This window comes from Platalea leucorodia (genome assembly GCF_965183815.1).
Source record: "Platalea leucorodia genome assembly, chromosome: 19".
Classification (NCBI taxonomy): Eukaryota; Metazoa; Chordata; class Aves; order Pelecaniformes; family Threskiornithidae; genus Platalea; species Platalea leucorodia.
Window position 1 is genome coordinate 6360049 of NC_138841.1, and position 27409 is coordinate 6387457.

At 56.5% G+C, this 27409-nt stretch overlaps 1 protein-coding gene across 1 annotated transcript; it reads right to left on the reverse strand.

The window, feature by feature from the left end:
- ADORA1 (adenosine A1 receptor) lies at window positions 1–25272 on the reverse strand. The gene is made up of 3 exons (XM_082330116.1): window positions 25167–25272; window positions 24391–24776; window positions 1–924 (listed from the first exon to the last, which is right to left on the reverse strand). Exons 2-3 carry the CDS (start codon window positions 24729–24731, stop codon window positions 291–293), a joined length of 975 nt encoding a protein of 324 aa, XP_082186242.1. The 5' UTR covers window positions 24732–24776; window positions 25167–25272; the 3' UTR covers window positions 1–290.
- Between the last annotated feature and the right edge of the window lie 2137 nt (window positions 25273–27409).

The following is a 27409-nucleotide window of genomic DNA, read 5'->3' on the forward strand; positions in this document are numbered from 1 at the left end:
TGTACAATTTCTCCTTAAATACTTGGCAACCTTTAAAAAAAACAAAACCAAAAACAAACAGAAAAAAAACAAAAAAGGAAAGGAACAGTGCAGGCTACAATATCAAAACAGTACAATGCTTGTGAATAAATAACCCCCGGGGCAGCTGGGGGACACGGCTGTTCAGATTGCACAGTGCTGGTGAATCCAGCCCTCCCGGGTCCTCACCAGCCCTTCCCCGGCAGCAGGAACAGCGGCCAGATGGGGATCGGGCTGGGCACAGAGGACCCCTCTCTGCTCTCTCCCAGCTCCTAGTTGCCCGGCTCAGCCGTGGTGGTGCTGGTGTTTTTGTTGGTTTTGCAGCAGAAGTACTGGTTCCAGATCTGCAGGAAAGCTGTCCGGAACTTCTTGATCCTGAAGGCGTAGACGATGGGGTTCATGGCCGAGTTGCCGTGGGTGAGGAAGATGGCGATGTAGGTGAGGATGTGCGGTGTCTCGCAGGATGGGCAGAACAAGGTGATGCAGTTGAGGACGTGCAGAGGGAGCCAGCTGAGCGCGAAGAGGAAGAGAACCAGTGCTAACGACTTGGCGATCTTCAGCTCCTTCCCATAATACTTCTGGGGGTCGTTGGAGCTGGAGGAGACCTTCTTGTTGAGTTGCTTGCGGATAAGGTTGAAGACTTCCAGGTAGATGAGCAGCATCAGCAACAGGGGAGGCAGGACCCAGACGAAGAAGTTGAAGTACACCATGTACTCCATGCTGATGACCGTCTCAAACTGGCACTTGATGACAAACTCGGTGTGGCTGGCGTTCAGCTCCTGAGTCCTCCGCATCTTGTTCAGGTTGTTCCAGCCAAACATAGGAGTGAGTCCCACCAGAAAGGAGACGATCCAACAGCAAGCAATGGCCACCGCTGCCCGCCGGGGTGTCACCACGCTCTTATACCTGTGGAAGAGACAACAACCACAGGAAAGAATTAAACACAAGCGGGATGCTCTGCCTGGGGACTAAGACTGCTCCACGTGGCAGTGCCCATGCTGAGATGACATGATGCTCCTCATTCCCTTCCTTGGTAACAGTTTGTCCTGGTAGAATTGTTAATGGACTGGTTTCTCTGCATGTGCCCTGGGGAACCTCACCCTGTCTTGACCACCACCCCTGGCCCCAGGGATGGGCAGAGACCTCAGACTTGATCCTGGAGCTCTGGGGGTTGATGCCAAGCCAGGAAATCCATTAGCGATCTGGAGCGTGCCTGCATGTTCAACCCTGAGCACCCTACACCCAGAGCAGCAGGTCACCCTTTCCTCCCCCCGTGCACCAGCCCTGCCAGCACCCTGTCCCAGACAATTCCCCCTGCGCCGGGAGAGGAAATCGCCAGCAGAAGCATCCTCTGGGACCTGCCGGGCTGGAGGAAGGATCTGCTGGTGCTAATGGACCCCTGGGGAAGCTTCTGGGCACAGCCTGTTTCATTTCCTAATGTGCTGGGCCGATCGACAAAACCCTCTTTCCTAATGGGCCGGTGCCAAGGGATGGAGGAGGAGGAGAGCTGTGCTCCGGCTGGGCTCTGCTCCCTCCCTGATGCCACCAGGGAGCATGCAGGGGCTGGGCTCGTCTCTCCAGAACTCTCCAAGCGGGAAGTGGAGCCTGCTACATTGATTTTTCCCCCTGGCCCTCAAAGAAAAGCTTCTCCTTGGAGGCTGAGCAGATTCTCAGCCCAAGTGTTATTGCTTTCCACCGGAGGGGACTGAACCAAGAACGTTTTTCTGACTGTTTGCTTGGTTTTCCAGTGATGCCGGTGTTAACCCAGCCATGGGGACCATGTGGAGGTGGCTGGCAAACCTGGATCTCCATCCTGATCCTGAGAGCTCCCTGCTGCATATCTACACCCTTTACCTGGGTGGAAAAATGGAGCATTTCAGGGCTTTTTAATACAGCCAAGGACCCAAACCCACTCTCCCTCCCCCTTGAAGGTCCCTTCTCAAGACCCATCTCATGGGCAAGATGTCAGGGTGGGAGCATGGAGGGGCACAGGGTGGAGGGTGGACATCGGTCCCCAGGAGTCCAGAGGGTCCAGAGCCACCGGTCACCTACAGCTTTCTCGAATGAACCCTCCTCTGGTCTGGGAAAAGATTCCCAGCATCCTGGAGGCAGCCAGATCCCGTGGGAAGGAGGTGGCAACGTGGGCTGCTGTTTCCTCTGAGAGCCGAGGCTGGAGCTGGATGGTGATTTATTCCTTGTGGGCAGGAGAGAGGGCAGGAGACCCTGAGAAAGGCACGGGGCAGGGAGAGCTGGGGCACGGGGAGGGCGAGGGGTGGTGGGAGAGCACCAGTGCTGTGGGCCAAGCGAAGGGAAAGGTGGGGGGGGCCCATGGGAGAGGCGGGTGGCAGAGAGATACCAGAGGCTCCCGTGGGGCTGTGTGCTGGCCCGTGCACCCCACGTCACCGATAACAGGTCCTTGGGGAGAGCTGATGTGCCCTTCCAGCTGTGACACCCCGCTCCCACTTCCCTAGGCTCGAGCAGCTCGGCGGGGCGACACTAGAAATAACAGCACCAACCCCCCAGCCCTCGCTCCTTCCCTCTGCAGTCCCTGCAAGCTGTGTCCCAGCTCCCCGGGGCTTTCTAGGGTCTTCTACTGATTTTGCTGAACGCGCTGCCATCCCAGGTGCTCCCTGCCCTGCAGAGCTGTGCGACAGCCATCGCCGGAGAGACAAGGCTGCTGAGCAGCACCGTGGTCCCCAAACACCCTCCCAGGGCTTGCAGCCAGCACCCAGGCATGGAGCTACTCCCAGAGCACCCACCCCTTCTCCCCCCTGCCCTCATGCCTGGGTTGGGGGAGCACACGGGACAGAGAGAGCACTGAGACCCCGTTGTTAGTCATGAAGCAGGGTCAGATCAGAGGACGCAGCGTTCACTCTTGCAGCCAAAGTAGAGGGGATGGGGAACGGCTGCAGGGGGCCCAGCCTGGATGGTCCCGGCCCCCTGCAGCTCCAGAACATTGCGTGTTGTTGCAGATGGCTATCAGGACAGCTGTGGAGGTCGTGCAGACCTCAGGTCCCTGGATGCACACAAGCTCTCATGGTCCAGAGTGTATAACACACACAGAGCAGAGCAACCGCCCCACACGCTGCCAGCTGCTCGTCCACCTCCCCACTTCAGTGCACGTCACTCCCTGCTGCACATCCATCCCTCCTCGCTGCACATCCATCCCTCCTCGCTGCACATCCATCCCTTCTCGATACACATCCATCCTTTGCTAATGCACATCCATCCCTCCTCGCTGCACATCCATCCCTTCTCGATACACATCCATCCTTTGCTAATGCACATCCATCCCTCCTCACTGCACATCCATCTCTCCTCTTCACTGCACATCCATCCCTCTTTGCCTCACATGGATGCCCCCACCTCGCTGCGCATCCATCCCTCCTCCTTGCCGCACATCCACCTCTCTGCCATGGTCTACCTCCCTCCTCCTTGCCACACATCCATCTCCGCCACCTCGCTGCACATGCCTGGCCTGACACACACAGCAGTTCGAGCATCAGGACCTGGCTCTCCCTGCTCCTTGCTTCTCTTCACACCGTGAGGTTTAATCGTGGCACTGCAGAAGCAGCCGGCAGCTGAGAGCAAAGCCTGTCCATGCATCTCCCTGCACGTGTGTATCACGGTCACAGGAACCATGGCTGAACCTGAAAAATCCATAGAAAACAGCAACGTTTGGAGCTGGGGCTTTTGTTCCTTTTGCTCCTTCAAGCAACAAGGCAAGGGCAGAGGCAGCTCAGCACCCTGCAGGGAAACGTGCTCCCCGGGGGCTCACGGGTTCCCGCTGTCCCCCGTCAGCCCTACACGGAGGATGGCAAAAGCCATAAAATGCCTGAGTTCCTTCTCCATCCACCCCACAGGGCCAGACCATGCAGCTCTCAGGGGGCTCAGCTGCTCTGAAGGCTACAAACCCTACTTAAAAAAGGAAAATGTAAGATCCTACCTAATGCTCAAGCCCATGGCACAGGGCATTTGGTGGGGGGCAATTAGCAGAGGGGTCAGGGATAGACTTTGCTGTTCCCATGTTTCTTCCTTGGTTATGCCATAAAGAAAAAGCCTTTCTCATTTACCTCATTTTGCATTAATTTGATAGAGCTGGAGTTTGGGATGGGTCTGGGAGGCAGAAGTACTAGAAAATGCTGATAATGGCTCACAATTAATAAATAATCTTATTATTATCATCAGCATTGGAACAATTGCTAGCATCGTTGCAATTTTATTACTACTATTATTTTTATTAACAGCTGCGACTAAACCATCCATGATAATAGTCACCACCATCATCATACAATTTGGGTGTGTTTCCTTTGTCTGTGGGGTTTTGAGCCTGACCATAATTGCTAGATTTTCCTCCTGTCCTCCCTCTCTGGTGGTTTTTGCACCCTCACTTCCCCAAAGAGATGGGCATTGCCCCAAGTCCTCCTGGATGCCCTGAAAAGGCCAGGAGAAAGGAGCCTGGAGGGAGCACAGCAACCATCCAGCCTCACTGATGTCCCGGTGAAATGGGATGGGCAGGAGCTTTGGTTTGATGTGGAACAAAAATGTCTTTGAGGGTTTGGAAAATAACGCAAAGAGGCAAAATATCAGTTATTGATAGAGTGCTGTTTGCATCCCCAGAGGAAGTGCAAGAAGCGATGGTTGGAGGCGGAGGCAGACAAATGGTCCCTAAGGGCTGCACAGAGCTAACGGGGAGACATGGAGCAGGGTCCTCCAGGGAGAGATGCTGCCTCGTGGTGGGATGCTCCCGGAGATGTTGCAGTCAAAGTTTCTTGGGCCGAGGATGGAATCACTGGGGGAGACGCTGCGGCTCCTTTTCTCCAGGAGATCATGAAATGCTCCCCGGGCCCTCACCCTGAGGATGCTACCCGCCCTCCTTTCCCTTCGCTCCTGATTTCCAGGCTAGATTCAACTTCTTCTGCCACATCTTGGTGTGGCCAGACCTCTGCATCCCTCTCCACTGCAGCCAAGGAAGCCCAGCTCAGCCCAGGACCTGTTCTTTAGGTGTCTGGCACTGGGTGGGCAAAGCTCCCATGGCCATCTAACATATCAGGACACATCTGAAAACAAATGGAGAGCTGTATATTCATTGCATTTCTATTGATTTGACTTTTGTCTCAGGGTCCGTCCCCCAAGAGAGAGATGAGGGCTCGTTTCCTAGATCTCCAACCCACAGGTCAATCCAAATCTAACACTCATAAAACATCTCCTCTTGTATTGGTTGAAAAAGCTTCAAAGATTCCCGGTCTGGTTTGAATAAAATTTGGGGTTTTTTTAGTATTTCTGTGAAAATCCTTTTTGTCCAGAAAATACTTGCGGTTGTCCAGCCAGCCCCAAGATGTGGCTTCGCTGGTCCTTGCTCTGGTAGGGCTTATTGCAGTGCAGTTCCTAGGGAATTAATTCACTAATGAAGGCAGGCCATCGCTAATGAAATGAAGCTGGAGCCAACATGGTAGGAGGAAAGGAGGCCAAGCTGACATGAAGCTCATCTGCATTATGAACGCAGCAAAGAAAAGCAGCCAGAGCATGTCCTGGTCTAATTGAAAAATCTCTAGACAAAAGTGCTTTGATCTCAGGGGATTTTGGTTTCTGCTCCTTTTTCCTGGCTGTATCTTTGCTTCAGATCTTTCAGTGTCCTGGAGGGGCCACTGGGTGGGAAAACTCAGATGTTGGTGTTCAAAGCTGCCCAGAAATGCAAAGCCAAGAAACGCAAAGTGGCATCCAGGTTCTGCGAGGGGCAATTTCAGCCGCAGCTCAGAGCTGGGATGAGGAGGTCCCTGGGCACCCGCACAAGGTGGGAAGTGCGGCAGAAGGGACGCTGCGTGACAGAGGAACCCTGATCATGGCTCCTTTGTCACCTCTAACCCTGGATGTGAAAAGTTTATTCCTTCTTCAATCTCTTGCTTTGGCTATTCCTCCTTCCCTTCAGATCTCTTTTGGGCTTCATTCAGGTACAAACCCTAAATTCAAAATCTTGAAGGTTATCAAGGATTTGAAGGTGTATTAAAATGTCTGAAAAGGTCTGTTAGCATTGGTATAAATGTCTCTTAGCACCAATGTCCCCTTTGCATCATTTGAGTGCATCTCCTATTTGTTCACATCCCTCCTATGTGCCAGTTGGGAGCTTTGCAGCTCTTTGAGGTCAAACACCAGCTCAGCCCTTCACGCTCCCGACAGCATTCATCCAACAACTGCAGCAAGCCAACGCTAGCGATGGGCCCACGTTGTCTGCAAACACGGCTTGAGCTGTCGGATGGCTCCCACCACGAAGGCATTTCACACCCTCCTGCGTCATCCTGGCAACTCTCACAGCCAGGATGGGGGTGACGGGTGGCAACGACACAACCATGGCGGCGATGTGAGAAAACGTCTCCTGGGCAAAGGGGTGCTGACACCGTTTCAGCACGTTGCTCTCACGGTCACATCACTTCTGGTGGTCCAACCTTGGAAGAAATGTGGGTTTGTGACTGCTGGTGGGTGCATCACCACGTGAGCGGTGGCCTTGGGAGGGACAGATGACAACCAACATCAGCCAAAGCTGGCAGCTGGATGGAGCTCTCCATGACAGCCTGTTCCTACAGATGCTCAGAACGGAGGAGACTGGCCCTATCAGCATCTCCTCTGTGTTGCACGGGGGATTGTCCTGATCCCAGAATCCCAGGCTTGTTGCCTGTCAGATGCCAGCTGGCAAATAAAGACATAAAAAACTGGTCCAAAATCCATGGAGAGTCTTTCAGGTGAGCCAGAAGAGTGCACCCTTCTGCAGCAAGAACATTGGTGTTGGTTGGTGATGGAGCCCATTTCCTGCACCAAAATAGCCCAGCAGCCTCCATCACTACAGTATTTCCAGCCTGACACCGATGTCCTATCACAGAGACACTCCCTAGTGCTCCAAAGGGCTGGGGAGGACCCAAGGTGCCCTGTGCACTGTCCCCTCCCAGCACCTCTGGTTGGTTGGTCTGCAAGAAATCTGAGCTGTGGGAGAAACCTGAGAAGTGCCAGCAGGCCTCGGGGACAAGAGGGGACAGGGGGACATGGTGGGAGAGGACAGGCCAGGTGGCTGCGGCAAGGCGCTTTCCACCGTCCTGGCCTCAGACTCCTCGCGTGACCTTGAGGCACTGATTTAAAAGGAGCTGAGGAGGAAAATCCCCGCCTGGCACCGTATCCATGTCTGTCTGCTCAGGGTGAGCGAGAGCTCAGCTGGAGGGGACAGTCGGGTGAGGACAACCTTGGGTTTTCTACAGGTCACGCTTTCGGTGGGGCTGCAGCGCGTTCCCATGGCAGGAGAGGCACCGAGGGGAACAGACACCCATGCGGATGGGGCTGCATCCCAAATCTCCACCTAGAACCTCTCTGACACCCATCGAGACAGAACCTGGGTCAGGGTTGTCCTGCTTCCATCATCACCAGCTTCCCCAGTCTGGAGCACGCACGGGGACACCCCAGGGGACTGTGGGAGAAAGGTGCTTGGTACTCCTTGAGCTGTGTGCTGCAAGAAGAGGTGGGGGCAGGAGGTCCAAAGCTGGAAGCCTGTGAGGGGCTGCAGGGATGGATGTCCCCGATGGGTGCCAGGTCCTCCCTGCCAGGCTGCTGCGAGTCCCCCTGTGTGCAATGAGCCATGATTTCGGAGGCCATGGCTGCCACCGCAGCTGGAGCAGCACCCTGCAGAGGGGCAGAGCAGGGCTGGGACCACCCCACCAAGAGTCAGAGGAGGATTTTCTCACCATATGGTGTCCTTTCTGCTTTGATATCAGCTCTATGAGCAGCTGGCACCTTTCTAAGCCCTTTAGCTCAGCTCACATGTGGTGACCTGGAGTTACAGCAGCTCGGCACCCCAGGCTCAGCAGAGAGAGGAGCTGGGCATGACCAACCCTCTTTGAGGACCTCTGCTCCCAAAACATTGGGTCTCCTCCACTGCAGCAAGAAGAGATGGCACCACACTACGAGGCTGCTTAATGCAAACCTCACCCAAAGCCCCCATGAGAGAGGCCAAAAGCACGCACATAGGGGTGTATAGATCCATAAATGCAATGGGTTGTGTGCATCCCACTGAAGTTCCTCCTGGTCCAGTCTGCGTCCAGGGTTTGGTTTTACCATCCTAAAATGGTAGCTCTCTCTGTAGGAATTATTCTGCAACAAGTGACTGCGAAGCGCAAGCAGCTACGGCTGGGCAAAGCAGCTGGCAAGTCCACTGAATGTTTCTAACCGCTTTTAATAGTCAGTAATTCTCTAATGGATAAAGGCGAGGGTGATTATGAGGCTTATGAGAAGAAATCCATCCTGCCAAAATTGACTGATCCCCACACACTGAGGCACGGCGTCCCCAGGGCTTTGATGAGTGCTTCATTTATCGGTGGGGGAAGCTGGAGATGGCCTCTGCTGCTCTCTTGATGCCATCAGCCCCGGTGGGAACAAGCCTCAAAGCACACATCACAGCTCAGCCCACCTTGAGCTTGGCATCTCCCATGGGGCAGCATCACCCACAGCCTCATGAGGCTGCTTAAGGGCTTGTTTTGCTGCTCCCCAATACCCATACACATGCCCACACGGGCCACCTGTTTTCTGAGTCTAAACTTGCCATATTTCGGATTCCAGCTAGAGGATCGAGTTAAATCTTTGCCTGCTGAGCCAAAAAGACTTGTCTTATCACACCTCTGGTCCCCGGGATGTGAGGAGCAGCCACAACATCACACCAGCCTGGATGAGTTCATTGCCAAGCAGTTGCACACCCCTTCTGGGGCTGCTCCTGGCCTCGATGCAGAAGTAGCTGCTTCGATCTGGCTGGATCTCTGCAGCCTGCTTCGTTCGGGATGTCTGCGATGCTGGACTCCCCAGGCTCTGGTGATGAATCACAACCCATCTTTGGGAACAAACCACAGGCTTCCAGTAACTGCAGAGCTTCTTTCAGATCACTTGCCCAGTTGTCCTCATCTCAGAGGTGGGATGTGAGTAACCTCCATGGCGGCTCCACCGTGGACCAGAGCCGACGGCTTCCCCTTGGGCATCCCAGCGGCTCCCAGTGCAACAGGATGCTGCAAGGGGAAGAGGGAGCGCGGGAGGGCTGGAGATGGCAAGGAGGGAGGATGGAAAGCACGGGGACCTCACACTCGTCCTTCCCCTTCAGGCTCTGCCCTGGGTGTGGAGGAGACACTGCTGTTGTCCAAAGAAGGCAAAGGAGCGCGTGTCGCCTGCCACCGCTCAATGAGAAAGGCAATTTTTCTCACATCCTTCAGGCAGCATCCTTCACCCCAGCAGCAAATATAAATCCTTTGTGCACATAAAGTTAATCATCTTGTTTTCAAACTGGGCTTGGCTTACAGCCTGTGGCTGGATCCTGACACGTTCAAGTGCTCTGTCACTGCGTAAACAGCAATTCTCGGCAAGGACCACTCGCCCGGTGCTCAGCCCCCTCATCCCAAATGTGGGTGGGTGGGGGTTAGGCAGGGGGATGCCCAGAGCATCTGATGCCTCATGGAAAAGATAATTTAATTTGTGCCTAAGGGAGAGTGCTGCCCTCTAACCCCAGGCAGACCCTTCATGCCCCAAAGGGAGCTGTGCGACCGCCTGATGCTATGGGCAGCACCGAGTGCATCCAAGGGTGCTGAGTGCCTGCACCGGGGTGGCCATGCTCTGGATGTGTCACCCTCCTGCTGCCGTGTGACGGTCCTGAGGGTGCACCCAGTGTCCCTGGTCAATGGGGTACAAGTCTCGCTGAGCCATAGATTTGCACCCAGGCAGCTCCAGGGCTCCCTCCCAGCTCCACCATGTGTGGTCACAGCCCTCCAGGATTTTCCTGGATCGCTGGCTTCTCCCTCCAGGACCCCGAGGTAGGTGGGAGGGAAATGATTTAACACTATTGGCAACGGCTCCAAAATCATGAAACAAGCTGCAGAATCTCAGAACTTGGGGAAAAAAAAAATGTGATGTTCTTGTCTTTTGGCTCCTGCTTTCAGGCAGCAGCATTTTTGAGCATTTCTCTGCAATGCAAAGCCTGAGAAGTGCTGCTTTAAAAGAGAAAAGAAACAGAAGTTGAGATTCTTCTATAGCACCAGGACTTTGGGAATTAGGACACATAGAGAGGAACAGCCCAGTCCATAAGAGATGGGGGTGAAATTATGAGAGCTGGCTACGTCACTGATGGACAGCGTGATGGGCACGATGGACTTGTTTTCAGTGTTACCCCTGTGCAATACATTTACTGGACATTTTTAGTGTCTAAACAGTTTTGTTGTCAAAAATAGAAATTTGGTATGGGAACATCTCCTTGGAGAGGTCTGAGTCTGAGGGTGGGTCCCCCAACCCCATCACACTGAGCCCCTGCTGTGCTGGGAGCAACGCCACCTCCTGCAGAAGACAATTTCTGCAGGGCAAGAAGGTTTCAGGAGGAGATGCTCAAAACTCACGTGCGTGCCTCTCTGGACAGCGTGCTGGAGGTGTTTCTCACCCAGCATCGTGGTGGGGAGATCAATGTGCTCAGGTCATCTGCCCTCACCGTGCCGGACCATCACCCTGTGGATTTGGCTACCTCAAAGGCTCTCAGACATCAGCCCTGCCCCTGCCGCGGCAGTTAGCCGGGAGCTGATCGCCCAGGCCTGCCTCAGCAGCTGATCCTGCGTGTCTCTGTGTGTCACTGTGTGATTAGAGGAGTCAGGGCAACGTACTCGTGTACTACAAAGGAGAAGAGATAAAAAGGCAGCTTTGGCCATCTTCAGTGTAAATCCGGAGCTTTGCTGGATAAAAGCAGTGTCTTTTCAATTACTATTTGTCTTCTACTTGAATTTTCCTATGCATTGCATATTTTTGTTCTTTATGCAAAAGAACTTCTTTGAAATGGGGACTCTGAAAGTCAGCCCCCAAAATGGAGAAGGGAGGGGGAAGAGGGGAGGACGAAGAAAGAAGGCAGCTCTAAAAACCACTTAAAATGCCAAATCTGTCAAATGTGGGCTCTATGAGAAATTGAAATGAGACGGCAGATATAAAACGCCTGGTGATTGGGCTCCGAGAGCCTTTATGGCTCACACTCCATCCAGCAAAATGCTGTGGCTCGCAGAAAGCCGGCCGCGCTAGGAGGAGGACGCCAGCTAAGGAAGCGCCTGGTGCCATCTGTACAGCATCAGGGCAGGTCGCCCAGTGCCACTGTCCTTCCCTGCATGTCACCACCGTGCTCTGCAAATGCTGCTAAATCAAAGGACAAGTTGGTAGCCAGAGGAGACCTCCAACCAGGTGAGTCTGAAAAGCACCAAGAGCCATTAAAAGGCAGCAGCAGATCACTGGGAGGGAAATAAGAGGGGTGTTGAGATCTGCCGGTGGCATTTCTTCTGCATTTGATGGGACATCAAGCTCTGCTCCCTGGATAAATGGGAGGCAGGAAACTGGAGATAGCATCTCCCATGAAGAGGCATTAACCCAGCCACGAAGCAGGGCTGAGGTGGGTCTTTATCTCTTCAATGCAGAAGGACTCTTCAGAAAAAGACATATCCTAAATTACAGCTGGAATAAGAGATTAGTATCGGCTGCTTTTTAATTTCTTGGTTTTTACCCTTCTGCTTGCTAGCCCAACTCCTGATTTTGCAGTCAACAACTGAACTTCTCGGTTTCTTAGGCTACAACTTGTTATTGGTGTCCAGAATCCTCACAGCACAATTTGTCACTGCAAAGGGAACATTTCCCTTCTATGCACTTAGCCCCGTTCAAAGATTAGCACATTCAAGACTGAAAAATTGGCTGGAAGCTCACAAAATGAGGGAGGTTGTTTTCTCCACCCAATGTCTAAATGAGAATTAGGAGTGCCGACGAGATCTACTGTTTCTAGACCTCAGAGGACATGGTAACCCAAAACAACCAGTTCAACGTCTTCTGCCCGATGCATATTTCCCCTGATTAAAAGATCAATTTCAAATGCAAAAAGCAGTTGGATTAATTTAATTTTTTTTTTTGCTAATGAGCTGGCTATATGTACTTTCAATCAGTGAAAATCATTTTGGAGATGCCATTTCGTGCACTGACTTCCAACTTCTGTCCAAACACAACTTGCCACAAAGCTTGAATAAAACCTGTGTTATTCACCCCTCCACAACACCATAAGTCGGGGGAAGTGAGGATCAGAGCACATATGTGTCAAGCCATTAAGTTATTTATGTTGGGATGAATCCGTCCAGTGCAGATCTATATATCTTGATCAGCCAAATGAAATGCCAAATTGAAAGTGAAGGCTCCAGTTAACACCGCAATCAAATGTTCCCTCACCTCAGAGAATCGATCTTTCACCAGGAAAACAAATAAAAAGTGCAAACGCAAAGCAAACCTGAAGTTTATTATTTAAACTCTGTTTCCTCTTTCAGATTTAAAAGATTATTTATTCCCTCAGAGGAAAACTGATTGACCTTGTTGCCTGGAAGGAAGCCACTCAGTATTTCCATCAGGATGGTGGAGAAAAAGAGCTGAGACCCAAGACCAGGAATTGCAGCGAAATGCATCAGCTGGGCATAAATTACACCCTGTGCATCTTTCTAATTACTCTGGCAGTTAAATGGAGGCAAGGAGCAATGGGCAGACACAGCCCGAGCCTGCCCAGGCAGCCTGGCTGGCGCAGGGCATGGAGATGAAAGGCCAGGCAGGATCGTGTCCTCCCCGGGGACGAGGACCGTGCCGGTCCCTGTGAAGCCTGCGAGGGACCCGGCATCCCCCTTCCCTGGTGCCCGAGGGACATGCGGTGCTGCAAGAAGGTCCCCAGGCTGCTGGAGATGGAGGTGCTTTGCAGTGGCTGGACCTGGGGCACTTAGGGCAGGAGATGGCCCTGCGGAGGGTGGTCATCTGCATCGCTGACGCTGTGAGCCTCGTGGGTGTAAAAGCAAGACGGGGATGGCTGCTGGTATCAGAGCACCTTGAGCTCCCTTTGAGCAGACAGACCTCTCTGAGCCCATAAAGCACCTGTGTCCCAGCAGCGCTGAATGTGGAGAATGATCGCCCTTAAAATAAACACCTCTCGCCTGCGCCCACGCGGGCGTCCGCCTGGCTCCGCGCGGGCTTTGCCACGTCCATCTGGACGCAGGCTGTGCTCTGAGCTCTCTCCCAGTCTCGACCGCTCAGTGCCGCAGGCGAACAGAGCCATTCGCACTGAGGAAAATGAGTGTTTCATTTTTGCGTGTTACAAGGTTTAACTCACTGAGTGTTGTTACCAGCACAGAAAAGAAAGAGAAATAATTTAGTCTGTAAGACTGTGCTAATTATGGCTATGTCCGAGACAGCATTTCTCAGCATCGGCCTCTTGGTGCTTTCAGAGAGTTTGTAGCATCATTCCTGCCGTGAACAGATGGGGAAACTGAGTCGCAGAGGGGGGTTATGACATTCCCAGTGAAGCAAGATGAACTGAGTTGAATGAGAAAGCACCCCTGGTGCCAGGAGCTGGCACTTCCCTTATTTGAAGAAGGCCAAGAAAAATCATCCCGGTCTCTGGAAGCAGGGAGAGAAATGGCCTGGAGAAGGTGGATAGACAGCCATGCCAGCGATGTCCCAGCTTTCCATGCTCTGGCCCTCCTTTAAGGAGTGGTGGAAAGGTTTTATTGTCACCCCAGGCATGGTCTGGGACTGGGGGATGTCACCTCCCTGCCTCCGTGTCCCTGCGGTCCTGCTCAGGCATCGCTGGTACCCAGGGGTCTGCGCGCAAGAGCACCACAGCCGGTCTCAGGGACAGCGTAGATGGAGGCTGGCGAGGAAAATGAGGGAACGGGGCTGGGGAACAAATCCCCCTTCCTCCTCCAGCTCCTTTTTGTGAACAGAGGCTTTTGTTCTTAGCAAAAATCCAACCAAACCACCCAAAACTCTGGTAGCTGCTGAAAGTGGTCCCCTGCTCAGTGCCAGGAGGCAAAGCCCAGGCAAGGAAGGGATGGGGGGAAGGATGGAAAAGGCAGCGAGAGATGGGACAAGGGCAGAAGGGGGTGGCTTATCCTGCTCTGCACTGCCCTACATCACCAAACATGGTCCTTCCTCCCCTATCTAGCCCCCATCGCCCATCTGGCCCTTAGCCCATAGGCGATTGCTGCCTGTGCCCTATAGGAAGGAGGATCTCAAGCCCTTTTGGTTATTTTATACTCTCTTGCTGATGGCATCACCAGTGATGTTTCCTTAATCCCCAGCCCCTCCGGCTGGAAAGGCGGCTACGTGCCCAGCAGCAGGCTGCGGTGAGGCTGGGTGCTGGCGGAGCAGGGGGTGCTCAGCTCATTGCTATTCTGCAGGACACCCCACTGGCTGTGGGGCTTTTTTGTGGCCACCTTGGAGAGCATCAATTGCTCTTTCTTGCAAGTAGACATCCCGCGCAAGAGCTGCACGCCTGCCCCTGCAGCTGGGCAGCCGTGCTGCCAGAGAAGGCATTTCCCTGCCAGGAGCCTGGACAGCCTCTGGGACGGCTGGTTTCCCGTTTCATGGGCTTGAAAATTCAGGTGACCTTGCATGAGATGTGTCCCAAAAGGACCGGCTCTCTGGGAGTGCTCTCCCAGCCCATCGGCAGCCCGCACGCTGGGTTCTCCCTGGCTCTCAGCTCCTGCGACCATCCCTGCTGCGTCTGGCAGGATCACTTTGAAAAATCATTAATTCATCTCCAGGATCAACCAACGCTGTTCATGTTAACTCAGCTCTTCTGGCTGTCATTTCCCCAGGCTCTGAGTTGGTGCTGTTGTCCCCAGGAGGATGAGCCTCTCAGGATGTCCCTGTCCCTCCCCAGAGTCTCTTGCCTGCGTGGTCTCCTCCATGCTCCATGTCCCGCTGTCCACAGGGACCACAACCCGCCATGAGCTGCGTCTGGGCTTCCCTCACACCCCTGTGGGCAGCACCCTGCAGGGTTTTTCCCTGTCCTTCCTCCAGCCAGAGGTTTTATTCCAGCCCATCAGTTTCTTTCCACTCTGAAATGACTCCCATGTGCGTCACGAAGAAACCCATCTCCCAGGTCATTTCACCACGGTGCCTCCTCCACATTTTCCTCCTTTTTTCCATCCTTCTTTGTGTTGCAGTGACCTTTCTACCGCCCCTGGCTCTACAATAGAATACAAACCCACCAATATGCCGACTTTCTGAATTTCAGACCCCTCTTGACTCTTTCGTGTCTGCTCCAACTGGTGCCACCAAACGCCCTCTCCATGCCGAGGCTCGCGTTGTGACCCCTTCCTCCCCGCTGTCAGGTCATTCCTCCTCACTGTCAGGCTGATTTTGAGCATGGCCATTTGGATGCAGTGGCTCCAGGGCCCCCATCCCCAGCCCTGCCTGCTCTGCCTTGGAGGCCCAGGGACTTGCAGGTCCCAGGCCACCCAGCTGGGTGGCTGCCATGTCCCCTCAGAGCACGTCCCCATGTCCAATAGTCCCTTGTGTTTGGGTACAAGCTGCTTTGAGGTGTCCTAGACAGGAGATCTTGTTGGGTCTGGTCTCACTGACTGCAAATTGCAGCTGTGGGTCTGGAGGTCCCTCCAGATCAGACTTTGAAAATGGAGTCTGGTGGGCTTTGTCCCAGCTGTCTCCCATCCAACCTCATGGCCAAAATCCCCTCTCTGGTCAGCAGAGTCACCCTAGCACTTTTAAGACACAGTTAAGCTTATTCTAACACTGCGAATGGGCTAGAAAAACCATGCTGTGATGCACCCTGGGGTGTAAAAGAAGCTGAGGGTGGCTTGGCTGTTGGTGGCCACATGGCGCATGTCCGCCCAGAGCAAGACAGATGCCACGTGCACGTGCCAAGGGCTGGGCAATGACACGGAGACCAGCCTGAGGCTCCAGAGCCAGTCACTGGGGAGGAGGATGGTGCTGGCTCCGTGGCAGAGGAGTGCCTGAGCCTGCCTGCACACCCAGCCCTGACCCCGTGAGTCATTCATTTCTGCTCTACCGCCTGCTCTGACTGGTGTGGAGCAGAGGTGGGACCGTCTCTGTAAAGACCAGGTGATGACAACGCCTCCCATTGATGGAGCCATATTCTTCCATCTCGGGGTGGGGGAAGACCCAGGACCCCCCATCAAAGGGCTTCTGCATGCCCTGAGCCAGCTCCAGCACCGGATGGCTGCGGTGACGGCACACACCATGGTGAGCTGCTCCTGACTCACTCCTGACATGCTGCCTGCAGGGCCAGGCTGGGCTGGTGGGGACCGGGCAGGCTGAATCAGCAGCTTGTGCTTTGGCAGAGCCTCCTTCTGCAGGGTGCTTCACTTACTGCCAGCAGCTGCACAGGGTCCTTGGAGAGCACTGGACACCAAGTCCCAATGTGCATCACCATCCCCTCCACCAACCCAGCACCCTTGGAAACACCCCAGTCACTCCAGAAAAGGGAAAACCATCTCTGAAGTGCTCAGTGGTGCTGTTGCAAATGTGACAGTCTGTCTGGGTGTTCCCAGGTGTTTTTGGGGCTCTGCTGCTCAACCACGGGTCTGGTGGACTTTTGTACTGTGGACACAGGACCACCGCTCCCCTGCAGTGAGGGACCTCACCTTACTCACTGCAGACACCTCGCTGTCCATCCCACCATGGCTGGGTGGCCCCGGCTGTTGGTGCTCCTCACCTTTTGCTCAATGGGGACCTCATGGTCAGTCTATATCACCACGGGATGAAGAAATGCAACCTGGCTAGTGTTCCATCTGCCCACTTTGTAGCGTACGTCCTCTTGGGCTGATGGTGCCCAACATACCTGAATCACCGCTATGGAGGTGGCAGAGCATTGCTGAGCTCCATCCACCCATCTCCACCTGTCTTGATGTCTGTGTTCCCTGCAGGATGAATTCATGGGCAGGAGCTCGCTCGCTGGGGGCATCGTCCCTACAGATGTGTCTCAGCCCCTTTTGACTCTCTCAGTGGATGGAGACGCTGTCACTTTTAATTAGGACCGATTGCTGACAAGAGTGACTTTTGGCATTCTTGACTCCAGGCTCTGCGGCTCAGGGACCTGCAGCCCAGGAGGACCATTTGGCCTCCTGGATAACCCTGTTTCATCGAGTTACTCCTGCACGGATCACCATGCCATGGGCTGGGATCATGGAGGAGCCTGGCTGCCGGGTGCCCTGGGCACAGTCGTGACATGAGACCAGCTGATCGCTGCACAGGGCATGAACAGAAAGGCCAGCTTGTCCCAGCATAGCTCAGCTTCCGTACCTGCTGTGCCCCAGCCTCCACCCCTGCCTGGTGGGGTCACCCTGAGCGAGCCACGGTGCTGCTCTGTGCCTCAGTTTCCCTGTCCGCAAATGTGCTGTTGCCCTTGCTGGGAACATGCCTTCAAATGTACTGGTGATGCATTGTCAAGGGTCAATGCTTTCACCTGAAAATCAGTAGAAATGGGAAAAAAAAAAAGACAATGAAAATATTCCCAGAGCATGATTTTGGGGTGCAGCAGGCAAACACCGGCAAGAAGGAGCTGGTTTTCATTCATCGCCCTGCAGCGCAATGCAGGCAGACGTAAGCTCTGCTGAGGGGACAGATGTCAACTCACAGCTAACGGGGTCAGGGCGAAATGATACCCTGGGCAGATTACCCAGCATGGGGCCCACGTCTCGCCCTGCTCAGAGGTACAGAAGGGCTGGGATGAGACAGGGAGCCGCTGCCCAGTAAGCCCATCCAGGGTCTCTGGAGGCCATGTTCCCCCCTTGCCCTTTTAATCCAGAAAATTTGGGAATAACCCCAAATATCAGCAAGTCCGGAGCATCCCTGCACAGGATTTGCTACTCTTCCCCTTCCCTCCGTGCTACCGAGAACAGAGCATCCCACGGTCAGACCCTCGCTGCATCCCAAGGAGGGGGACAACCGCAAACCCCAGCATTTTCCCTACGAGCCCAGGAGCTGGGGACACCGCTTACAGCCCGAGTCGCTTCCCTCTGGCCGGCGTGGCAGCGTCTGTAGCTTTTTCGAGTGACCTGATTTTGCGTCTGTCGGCAAACGTCTCGTGGCGCCGCTGCAGCAGCTGTGCACGCTCCCGCCGAGCCGAAGCCAGACGTCCCCTCGCGGCTTTGATCTCTGACTTAGCATGCTCTTGGCTGAAAATCGCTCTGCAGATCACAGAGTCATGCTGAAAACCGGCTCACCTGGCTATTTACCAGGATCTGAAGACCCATATGACCTGCTGGTAAATCCCTTCCCATTTTCAAGGCTCTGAGTATTTTGGTGACACCAGAATTGAGCTCCTGGTCCTGGACCGGCACAGCTCGTCCGTGCACCCCGGATCTGGTTCGAGCAGAGCTCGGTGTGAAATGCTTGCTCTGATTTAGCACCCACACGCTGAGCTGGTGCAGGTGCTGGAAGCTGCAGCTTGGAAACAGCCCGACGTCTCCAGCAAACCTCTCTGGGCGGTGGTTTCTGCCTTTTATTCTCCATCCTTAGCTCAGATCTGTCTTTTCCTTGGGAATGAAGGTCTCCATAGATCACCTTCATTTGCTAAAAATATACCTGGCGGAGGGCAGCAAGGGAAGAAACAAGAGAGGCGGCTGCAAAGACCTGCCAGTCCCAAAAATTTCTCTGGTTTAGGAAAAATAGGAGCATTTTCCTTGCAAATTCACTCTGCTTTCGCAGGGGCAGCGCCCGTAAGGATGGATGGCGTCTTTTAATTGACTAATGGAGGCTGGAAGAAACCTAGATGAGCTCCTGGGCGCGAGACCCCCCTGCAGCTCTCCGAGCTCACGCTCCTGGCTCTGAGTCACCTGGACGCTTCTGAAATGTTTCCTCCGAATTTAAAAATAAACCTCGGAAGAGCCACGGTTTGGTTTATTCACTTGCCTGGCTGGACAGGATCGCTCGCCATTGCCCTCGCTTATCATCTGCTGTTTTGGCCAGGCTGGCTAGAGACATCTCCAGTCACCCTTGCCTCCCTGAGGACACATGGAACACATCACCTGGCCAGCAAATTGCCCTCAGATGGAGCATACATTTTCTTTTCTTAATTTCATCCCATTGCTCTGGGTTGAAACCCTAGTGCCAGCCTGAAAAATTGTTTCTGCGATTTGATACCTCCCCCGTTCAGTGGGTACCATCCCCAGGGGACCAGCTCCCACTGGCACTGGGGCCACCGCGCATCCCTGCCTGATCCAAAACCTCCCCATCTCCATCCTGGACACATCTGCTGGGTCTCAGAGCTTGAGTGTCCTGGGAGGTTTCCTGGCACTTAGTGTTGGGAGTGCTGGAAAGATTTCCCATGGGCCATTAGGTGCTTTGGTGCCTGGGAATTTGGGCCAAAGCAGGGTCTCATCCCGACGTCCTCCTCATCCCCCATCCCACAGCAGTGGATGCCCATCGCTCTCCTGCCAAGACCCCCTGTAAACTCTTGGTGGAGAAAAGGGGGGAAAACCGTCTCGGACGCGTGCCCTGCTCCACGACCCAGCTGGCTGAAGGCGATGAGATTCCCGAGGCTTCCCTGTGACCCAGCCCCAGCTGGCCCCACGCCTGCGGCCCTTGGCAGGCCTGGAGAGAAGGGGAAAGAGCGCTGCAATCCCGGCAAGAGACAGAGCTCAGGCAAGAGCCTAAAACACAGCAGGTTCGGGCTGGGGAAAGCTTCCCCTTTCCACCGCCGGGTCCATCCAAGAGCTCACAGGCTACCTGCAAGTCCTCCTCACCTCCTGGCTTGCAGGTGCTGCAGTCCAGGGCCGAGGGATGCTCCTGCCATGCCTGAGCTATTTTATCTCATCAGGCTTGGGACAAGGCACTTAACCATCAGAGAACACCAGCGCTGCCCGCAGAGCCACCCACAGACCCTGCTTTACCCTGGGCTCTCCCCCAGCTGTGCCCCAGCCTCCTGCCCCCCCATTTCCTAGCAAGTTCCAGCCCGGTTTGGTCTAATTTCCATGGCTCTGCAGCCTCATGTGTGCATTCAAAAACCTTCAGTAACGCAAAATGCAGCTCGCCCTGGCGGTATGCTCCTCGGGATGCCACAGGGTGGAAGGGCAGGGCCACGGGGGCACCCCGATGTTGGGGCCCAGGCACAGGGGGTGGAGGTCCCTGCTGTGGAGTGAGAGACCCCACGTACAAGGGCTCTTGCTACCAGCAGATTTCTCCAGTTTTTGTCTTCCTGGCACATGTTTCCAAGTGTTTCAGGAAAAAGCTGGTGGTCCAAGAAAAGTGGACAAGGTGAGGACCCCCAAGGACACGCCAAGACAGGACCAGGCTGCATCCGTGCATCCTGCATCCCTGGCGAATGGGCTGTGGTTCAGCGTGTCCCGAGGACACTAGCTCCTTCTGCCATGGCCCTCTCCAAAAAGCCCAACGCAGCACCTCAGAGCAGAGATGAGGGCCCCTGAGGCAGCGGAGGCTTGCGCCAAAGGAGCTACATCCCCCCACAAACATCCCTCCGGCACCGTCCCCTCCAGCATCCTGCCGCCAACCGCCGCGGCGGGGATGCCGAGGGGCCGGTTCCTGCCGGACGCCCCCGGCCGGCTGCTTCCCATCCCTTTGAACTCGTTTCATCTTCCCCGAGCGCGGCTGCGAGAGGGAAGTTTGGGCTGGGCTGGGGGACCCCGCTGTGCCTGGCTGGGGGGGGATGACAGGATGGGGGTCCTGCCTTGCCGCTGGGTGGGAAGGAAGGATGCGAGAGGGGAGATGTGAGCTTTTCCACCAGCGTGAAGGCAGCAAACCTATTTTATGGGGTTTCCAGCTGTTTAGAGCAGTTCCTGTGGAGGCTGGGGTGCAGGGCTCCAGCCTGCTCAACCCCAGCGATGCTCTTGCATCCCTCCATAGTCAAGAAAAGGCCCCTTGGGGGGAGGCAGCATCCTTCAGTCCCCAGCAGCCTGGAGGGATGCTACCCGGGGGTTTGGGCAGAGGGAGAGGCTTCGGTGGGATACCCCAGTCCCCTGACCATGCTGGGTATGCACTGGGTTTACCTCCAAGAGCAGGAGGAAGGAGGTGCCAGCTCAGAGCCCTGCAAGACCCGCAAAATCTGCCTCCACCTTGCACAAGTGGCCCACGTTCCTCTGTGTTTCTGTGTCCATGGGAAACACGGCCATGGAAGTGAGGAGTATGCCCAAGACGGAGCATTGGATGACGCTTGGGCATCTCCCGCTGCCATCCTGAGACACATCATGAATGTCTTAGGGCACCATTTGCTCAAGACACGCTGCCAGCAAACACCCACCCCCAGGGCTGCAAGGCTCCCGATCTCCCCCCAGGGCTTGCTCCCCGGCTGGGAGCACGGGCAGCGGACGGGTCCATGTGTCTGCTGGAAGAAGGAGCAAACCTGTAGGTTGTTCCCCCAGGCTCGCAGCCACCAGGGCCAGGGCGTGTGTGGGCAGCCAGGAGCTGAAGCCGGGCTGCGATGCACCATGTTCCCCCCTTCCCTGCCAAGCTGCGCTTCCAGTCCCAGCTCCGCCTAATTAAATAGAAAGCCTGGAAAGTCCAGCGGTGACTTTGCTTCTCCTTCAGACAACTCTTCCGAGCCAACAGTCCCGTTGCCTTCTCTGCCCAATTGGCCAGCACGTGACAGGGACGTGGAAACCCTCGCACACCCTTTCACGGAACCGGCAATGCAAGTGGTGGCTCGCTGGGGACCGCCGGAGTGGAGAGAGCATTTGCGGGGTGCTCGGCATGAGGATGGAGCAGGGATGCACAGAGCCTCTCTCCTTGCTGCTCCCAGTCCCTGTCGGCTGCCTCTATGAGATGCATTTCCCTTCCCCGCTGTCCCCTCTACCCGAACCTTGGCAGAGCCAGGGCTGCCTGCGAGCGGATAGCAGGGCCAGGGATGTGGGGGATCCCCGTGCACGACAGCCCACGATACCCCCTTGGCCATGTCGGGCCACGTGTGGGTCACGCTGGCGAGCCTCCTCCCCGTGCCAGGCTTATCTGGGGACTTTCGTTGGCACAGGAGCGGGCTGTGGCGTGCACGTTGTCTGCTGACCCTGTCCCCTCCATGCTCAATGCTGGCCAGCCACGTGCCGGAGGGGATGTCCCTGCTCCGTGTCCTGGCTGCCCTAGGGATGTGGCTGAGGCAGAGATCCCCCCACATCGCCCCCCACCTGCCTGCAAATCTCTGTGGGATGCCTCCACTGCCCAGGACTGGATGCCATTGCTGCCTGCGGACCTCCGGGGACGTTAGCAGCTCTCCCTGAGCTCTCCCAGGCACAAGTGGCCACACGCGTCTCGCCGGGGACCCAAGTTCTGCCGAGGTGCCGCAGGCCCTCAGCACCCAGCACCAATTTGCACACCGGTGGGTTCAGCGCCACAGTGAGGAACGACACCACGAAGCCGTGATTCGAGCTGTCAGCGCTGTAAAAATGTTTTTGGTATCATCTTTTAGCATCTAGCAACAGGTTGGGAGAAACTTGAGGCATTTCAGATTCAGGGAATATTCTTTAGTGGAGTTTTCTGTCCTATTTGCGATCTACAATGTTGTTTCGCTGCTGCTGTGTCTAGGGCACAAAAATCACCGCGTTTGCCAACTGCCGGGAATGCACACCAGGGAACGAAGGAAACATCCAGAGATAAGTGAACAGGAGAGCTGGCGAAGCTGAACCCTTCTTGTTGAGGCTATGAAGCCTTTCAATATTAAAGTAGGCTACAAAAAGTCAGAGGAAAATCTCACGATGCTGAGTGCTCAGGCACATAACAGGAGGATAAAATTCAGGGTCTATATTGCATGAGAAAAACCCACCCAAACTGTACAGAGCACAGTGGGCTCTAACTTAATGTTGCTCCCAGCAAAGCTACGGGGCACAGGGCAGAAATCTCCCCAAAAAGGCCCGTTTGATGCTCAGAGGCAGCAAGGGAAGAAAAAAGACTGGGTTTGTTAGAAAAATGACTGACGAGAGCTAGGCAGTGTTGCTATGTATAAAGCCGCAGTACTCCCACACCTGAACCCATCCCCACCGCGCAGGGGATGCAGGAGGACCAAAAAAGCACCGAGAGCAATGACAGGGTGAGAATCGCTACGGTTACACCGACGGGCTGGGAGATGAGGATTTTTCAGGCTGGGAAAAATCACACTTAGGGAAGAAGTTGGGAACAGCCTGCGAAATCGTGTGCAGCGGGGAGGGGGTGGGCAGGGACTGCGGTTTGATCCTGTGGCCCCCCCCTCTGCCTTACGCTCCTTCGCCAAGCAGCCTGTGCCGGCCACGGCTGGGGGAAAATCCCCAAAGCAACCGATCTCTGGCCTGATCCAGTGGATCTGGGGACACTGAGCACTCCGGAGCCATCAGCTGATCCCGATGCAGGTTGCCTCCTGTCCCTGTCTCCCTGTATGGGAAGGCAATTCCTGCCCCAGGAAGGGTCCTACACCCGTTGGGGTCTGGGCAGCATCTAACAGAAGGGGTTTGGTCCTTTTGTGGGGGGTCTTTGTGCTGATGAAGGGTCATGGATCCCTCCAGCAAATGGGCTGGAGCCCGTGTTTGAACTGCAAAAGAGTCAGTGGGGTTGTCACTGGGTTGTTGGAGCGGGGTGTGTGCTCAGCCGTCCTGGCTGGGCTGAGGCTTCCAGCAATGCTCTTGGCAGTGGGAGCCGAGGAGCCGGGCAAAGGTGTCCCTGCAGCCTGGACGCGTCCTCGGACAGAGCAACGGGAACAGCAATAGCGACTGCACAGCGAGGGGCCGAGCCGGGACGCACGGGCTGCACTCGGGCGGCACCGACGCCGGGTGTCGCATCCCCTTCCAGCCCCGCTGACGCCCCCCAGTCCCACTGAGGCCCCCAGCCCCACGGCTGCCTCCCCCCAGCCCCAGGGGCTGCAGCTCCGCGCGGGCGGGGAGGGAGCCGGCCGTGAAGCAGTTAATCTCCTCCTGGAGCAGCAGAGTTCAAATACAGTGCATCCCTCTCATTTATGCCCCACGGTATTTGCTATGGGCTTGGCTTTGACAACAGATACAGATGAGGAGAAAGGGAAAAATAGGGGAACGAGTCATTTGTGGGGCAGCCCCATAGCCAGGGGTCTCTCCTGGTTGAGCCTGCCCCATGAGACATGCTGGGCTGTCACCTCTGGTCCCTCAGAACCCCAAAGCTGTGTCCCATGTCTCCATGAGCAGGCAGGTTATCACCCCCGGGCTCCTGGGCTCCCCATGGCAAGGGAAAACCTGGGCTGAAGATAAATCTATCGTCCCCTTCCCACTCCCCGAAGCACCTCTCCGGTGCTGTCCCATGTGTGCTGGGACACACTTTGTCCCGGCCACCGGGACTCGGAGAGGGGCTGCCCTGCCCTGCCTGCCAGCTGCCGCAATGCAACCTCTGCCTGCACACCCAGCACCCCCTGCACCCCCAAGCCAAGCTGCCCGAGGCTCCGGGACCCCCCCAGCACAGCCTGCCCCCATTCCTGCCGCAGCCAGATGTGCCAGCCTGGCAGCGTGGAGGGAGACCTCTCTCCCAGTGCTTCTCCAAGAGTTTGGGGCATCCTCGCTCCCTTTTAACCCCCTCAGCAGCCACCGCAGAGCCCGTCCCAATGTGTTTTCCTACCTGACGGGGATCTTGACCCGCAGGTATCGGTCCACGGCGATGGCCAGGAGCGCCAGGATGGAGCTCTCGGTGAGGATGAGGACGGGACAGGCCACCATGAGGCAGCTGTAAAACTCTGTCTGTGGTCCAATGTTGATGATGATGGCCAGGGGTATGACCAGGGCCCCCACGGCCACATCGGCCACCGCCAGCGAGACGATGAAGCAGAAAGTGGCATCCCGCAGCGCCTGGTTCATCTTCACAGCCCAGATGACCAGGATATTCCCCGGCACGGACACCAAAGCGATGAGAACTTCGATGGAGATGTAGGCAGCCTGGAAGGCTGAGACGGGGTGTGCCATGATGCCCCGGTCCCCTCCCCGCTCACGCTGGGGTCCCTCGGTCACCTGCAAAGGCACCGGGTCAGCAGCTGGCATCGGTAACTGCGCCGGGATGGAGCCTGTGCCGGGGGTGGGGAAAAAAACCAAACCCTCTCCTGTCTGTGCCGGCCCCTGGGGCGCCGGCCCCCCCGGGGGCTCATCCGGCACCCACCTCCATCCCGCAGCTGCGGGAGGAGCGGGAGCCGCCGGCCGGCCCCGGGGAGAGCGGCGGAGCCCCCCGCCCCTCGGGGCCGCCCCGGGGCCGCCCGCCAGAGCCCCTCGGGGCCGCCGCAACCGGAGCGGGGCCGCCGCAACCGGAGCGGGGCCGCCGCTCCCCCACCCCGCCCCGCAGCCGCTTCTTCCCGCCGGCCTCGCACCGCGCCCCGGCGGCAGCCGCCGGTCCCCGACCCACCTCACCTTGTCCTGCAAGCCGAGGGCTTCTTTTGGGGTGCCCTCACCCCAAACCAGCAAGAGTTCTTCACCCGCAGGGTAAGGCGGGGGGCATGCTGGGGGGCGGCCGGAGGGATGCTCGGGGGCTGGGTACCGGGCTCGCCGCGGCGAACGGGGCTGTGCTCGGTGCCCGGCACCGTTCGGCTCCCGCAGGCTCTGCCAGCTCCCAGCCGGAGCTGGAGCATCACATGGTGCAGCCTTCCAGCCGTTTAAAGAGCGACTGACCCGATTTGGGGCTCGCCGGGACCGGGAAGAACCGGGGGGGGGGGGGGGGGGGGGGGGGAGCCGGGCTGGCGGGGGCGGGCAGGAGCCGGCAGCGGGGCGAGCAGCAGAGCCGCTGCCAGCCCCAGGCTCCCGGCAGGGGCTGGGTCCCGGTTTTAGCACCAAAACCGGTTTTTGAAGTCGGGTGTGAGCAGAGGATCCGGAGGCGAGCAGGGAGGCAGAGCCTGAGCTGGGGGGGACCCAGCGCACCCCCGGGCACGGAGCAGCTGGGCTCCCCAGCACGGGGCTGGCACCCCAAGTCAGGCCCGAAGCGGCCCGAAGAGCTGGGGTGCTCGCCTGGGCTCTGGCTGACAATGTCTCACCCAAAACCACTGCTGGGGTGGGTTGAGGGTGAGCTCCAAAGCACCCTCCATCCTCGGAACGGCACCCCTGGGTGCTGGGGTGGGGCTGCACCCCATGCTGGGGAGGGGGGAAGGCGCAGGGCTGGCAGCACCCCTTGGGCAGGGGGCTGTGGCGGCGGCCAGCAGAGCTGCCGGGGCAGGCGGAGGGCCTTTCCAGGTAAGGCGTGTGGAGGAATAGCAGCCCCAAACTGGTGGTGAGGCTGGACTGGACGCTATTTAAGGTCCTAGGAGAAGTTTGGGGAAAAATGGCCACTCCCAAAATCCCCCCCCCGGGCTGGGTAGCACAGAGGCAATGGGTCTGGGGGCTCGATCTGCCTGATGGAGCTGAACCAGCCAAGCCCTGCAGGGACCCCCCCAGGTGTGGACCCGGCACCTGCAAGGCTCATCCTGCACGAGACGTCTCCCAGGAGCGGGGCTGGTTTGTCCGAGTGCTGCAGGGACCAGGACCAGCTACGACCTCAGATTTGGGGCAAGGGGACTCTCCCAAACTCCACCTGCGCCAATCCCCATCCTTTCTCCCTCCTCTGGTGAGACCTGGGGCTGGAGTTGTCCCCTCCTCTGCCTCGGTGAGAGATGCCCCAACACCTGGATCTGCCCCTTGGGGCTGACTCTCAACCCTCTCCTCCATCAGAGCCCGCACACCCCAAGGCAGGGACGGGAACAGCTGTGGGACCATCACAAACCCAGTGCTGGACTTCTCCATCAGCTGGTGGCCCATGGGCTTCCCTCTCACCTCCTTAGCCAAGTGGCCAGCATAGGGCTGGGGGGTTCGAGCATCCGAGGGCCATCCGGGGATTGTGGCAATGGGCCACCTCCGGCCGTTGGGCTGTGCCAGCAGCAGGGCGAGGAGAGCTGATTCGGATTTGAACGATCTGTTTGCTCTGCAGAGAAAAAAATAAACCGAGGATGGCGGCCTCACGTAAACACCGCGCTATTTATGGGAGGCGTTCGCTGGAGCATCTCACAGCGCATCTCCTCGCGCATCCTCCGCCGCAGGGAGGGGAGAAGCTCTGAAGCCAGAGGCAACGCGTGGGGTGGGTGCGCTCAGGACAGGGTACTGGGAGTGGAGAGGGCATCCCCAGAGGGCCCCAAAACCCCTTGCCCACCGGCTTTGCAGGGTGAGTGTCCTTGCAGCCAAGCTCTGGCCGGGAGCAGAGCAGGAAAACCGGCAGGTTCATCACGGGAGTGCAATGCGGAAGCAAATGCAGCCAGGTCCTGGCCTAATTGTATGCAAATCTCCCAAACACAGAGATTAAAAACCACTCCTTTTCCTTAGTGGATTTGCAGTTTGTTCTCCCTCCCTGGACTCATGCCCCAGCATACTTAATTTTAGCAGCACCCCGAAAAAAAAACCATGTTATGCCAAAAATGAGCTGCCCGGCTGGGCGTCTGCCAAAGCGGGGTAGGAGCTCTCCCACCAGCCCAAGCAAACTGTCCCAGGGCTTTGGCAAAGGCTGTGAAGATCGAACGAGCAAATGCTGTTGCTGGTTGCTGCGGGTGGTGGCACAGAGCCTGTTCTCGATGGAGGTGGCATCATCTGCTCACCCTCCCGGACACCAGGCTAGGGCTTCTGTCAGGCGGGTATCG

Bases quoted from the DNA above. Each gene is read 5' to 3' on its own strand.
- ADORA1 (XM_082330116.1), bottom strand. From the start codon at position 24,731: ATGGCACACCCCGTCTCAGCCTTCCAGGCTGCCTACATCTCCATCGAA. The intron at 925-24,390 runs GTAGGAAAACAC...TCTCTTCCACAG, and splicing joins CGGGTCAAGATCCCCGTCAG to GTATAAGAGCGTGGTGACAC.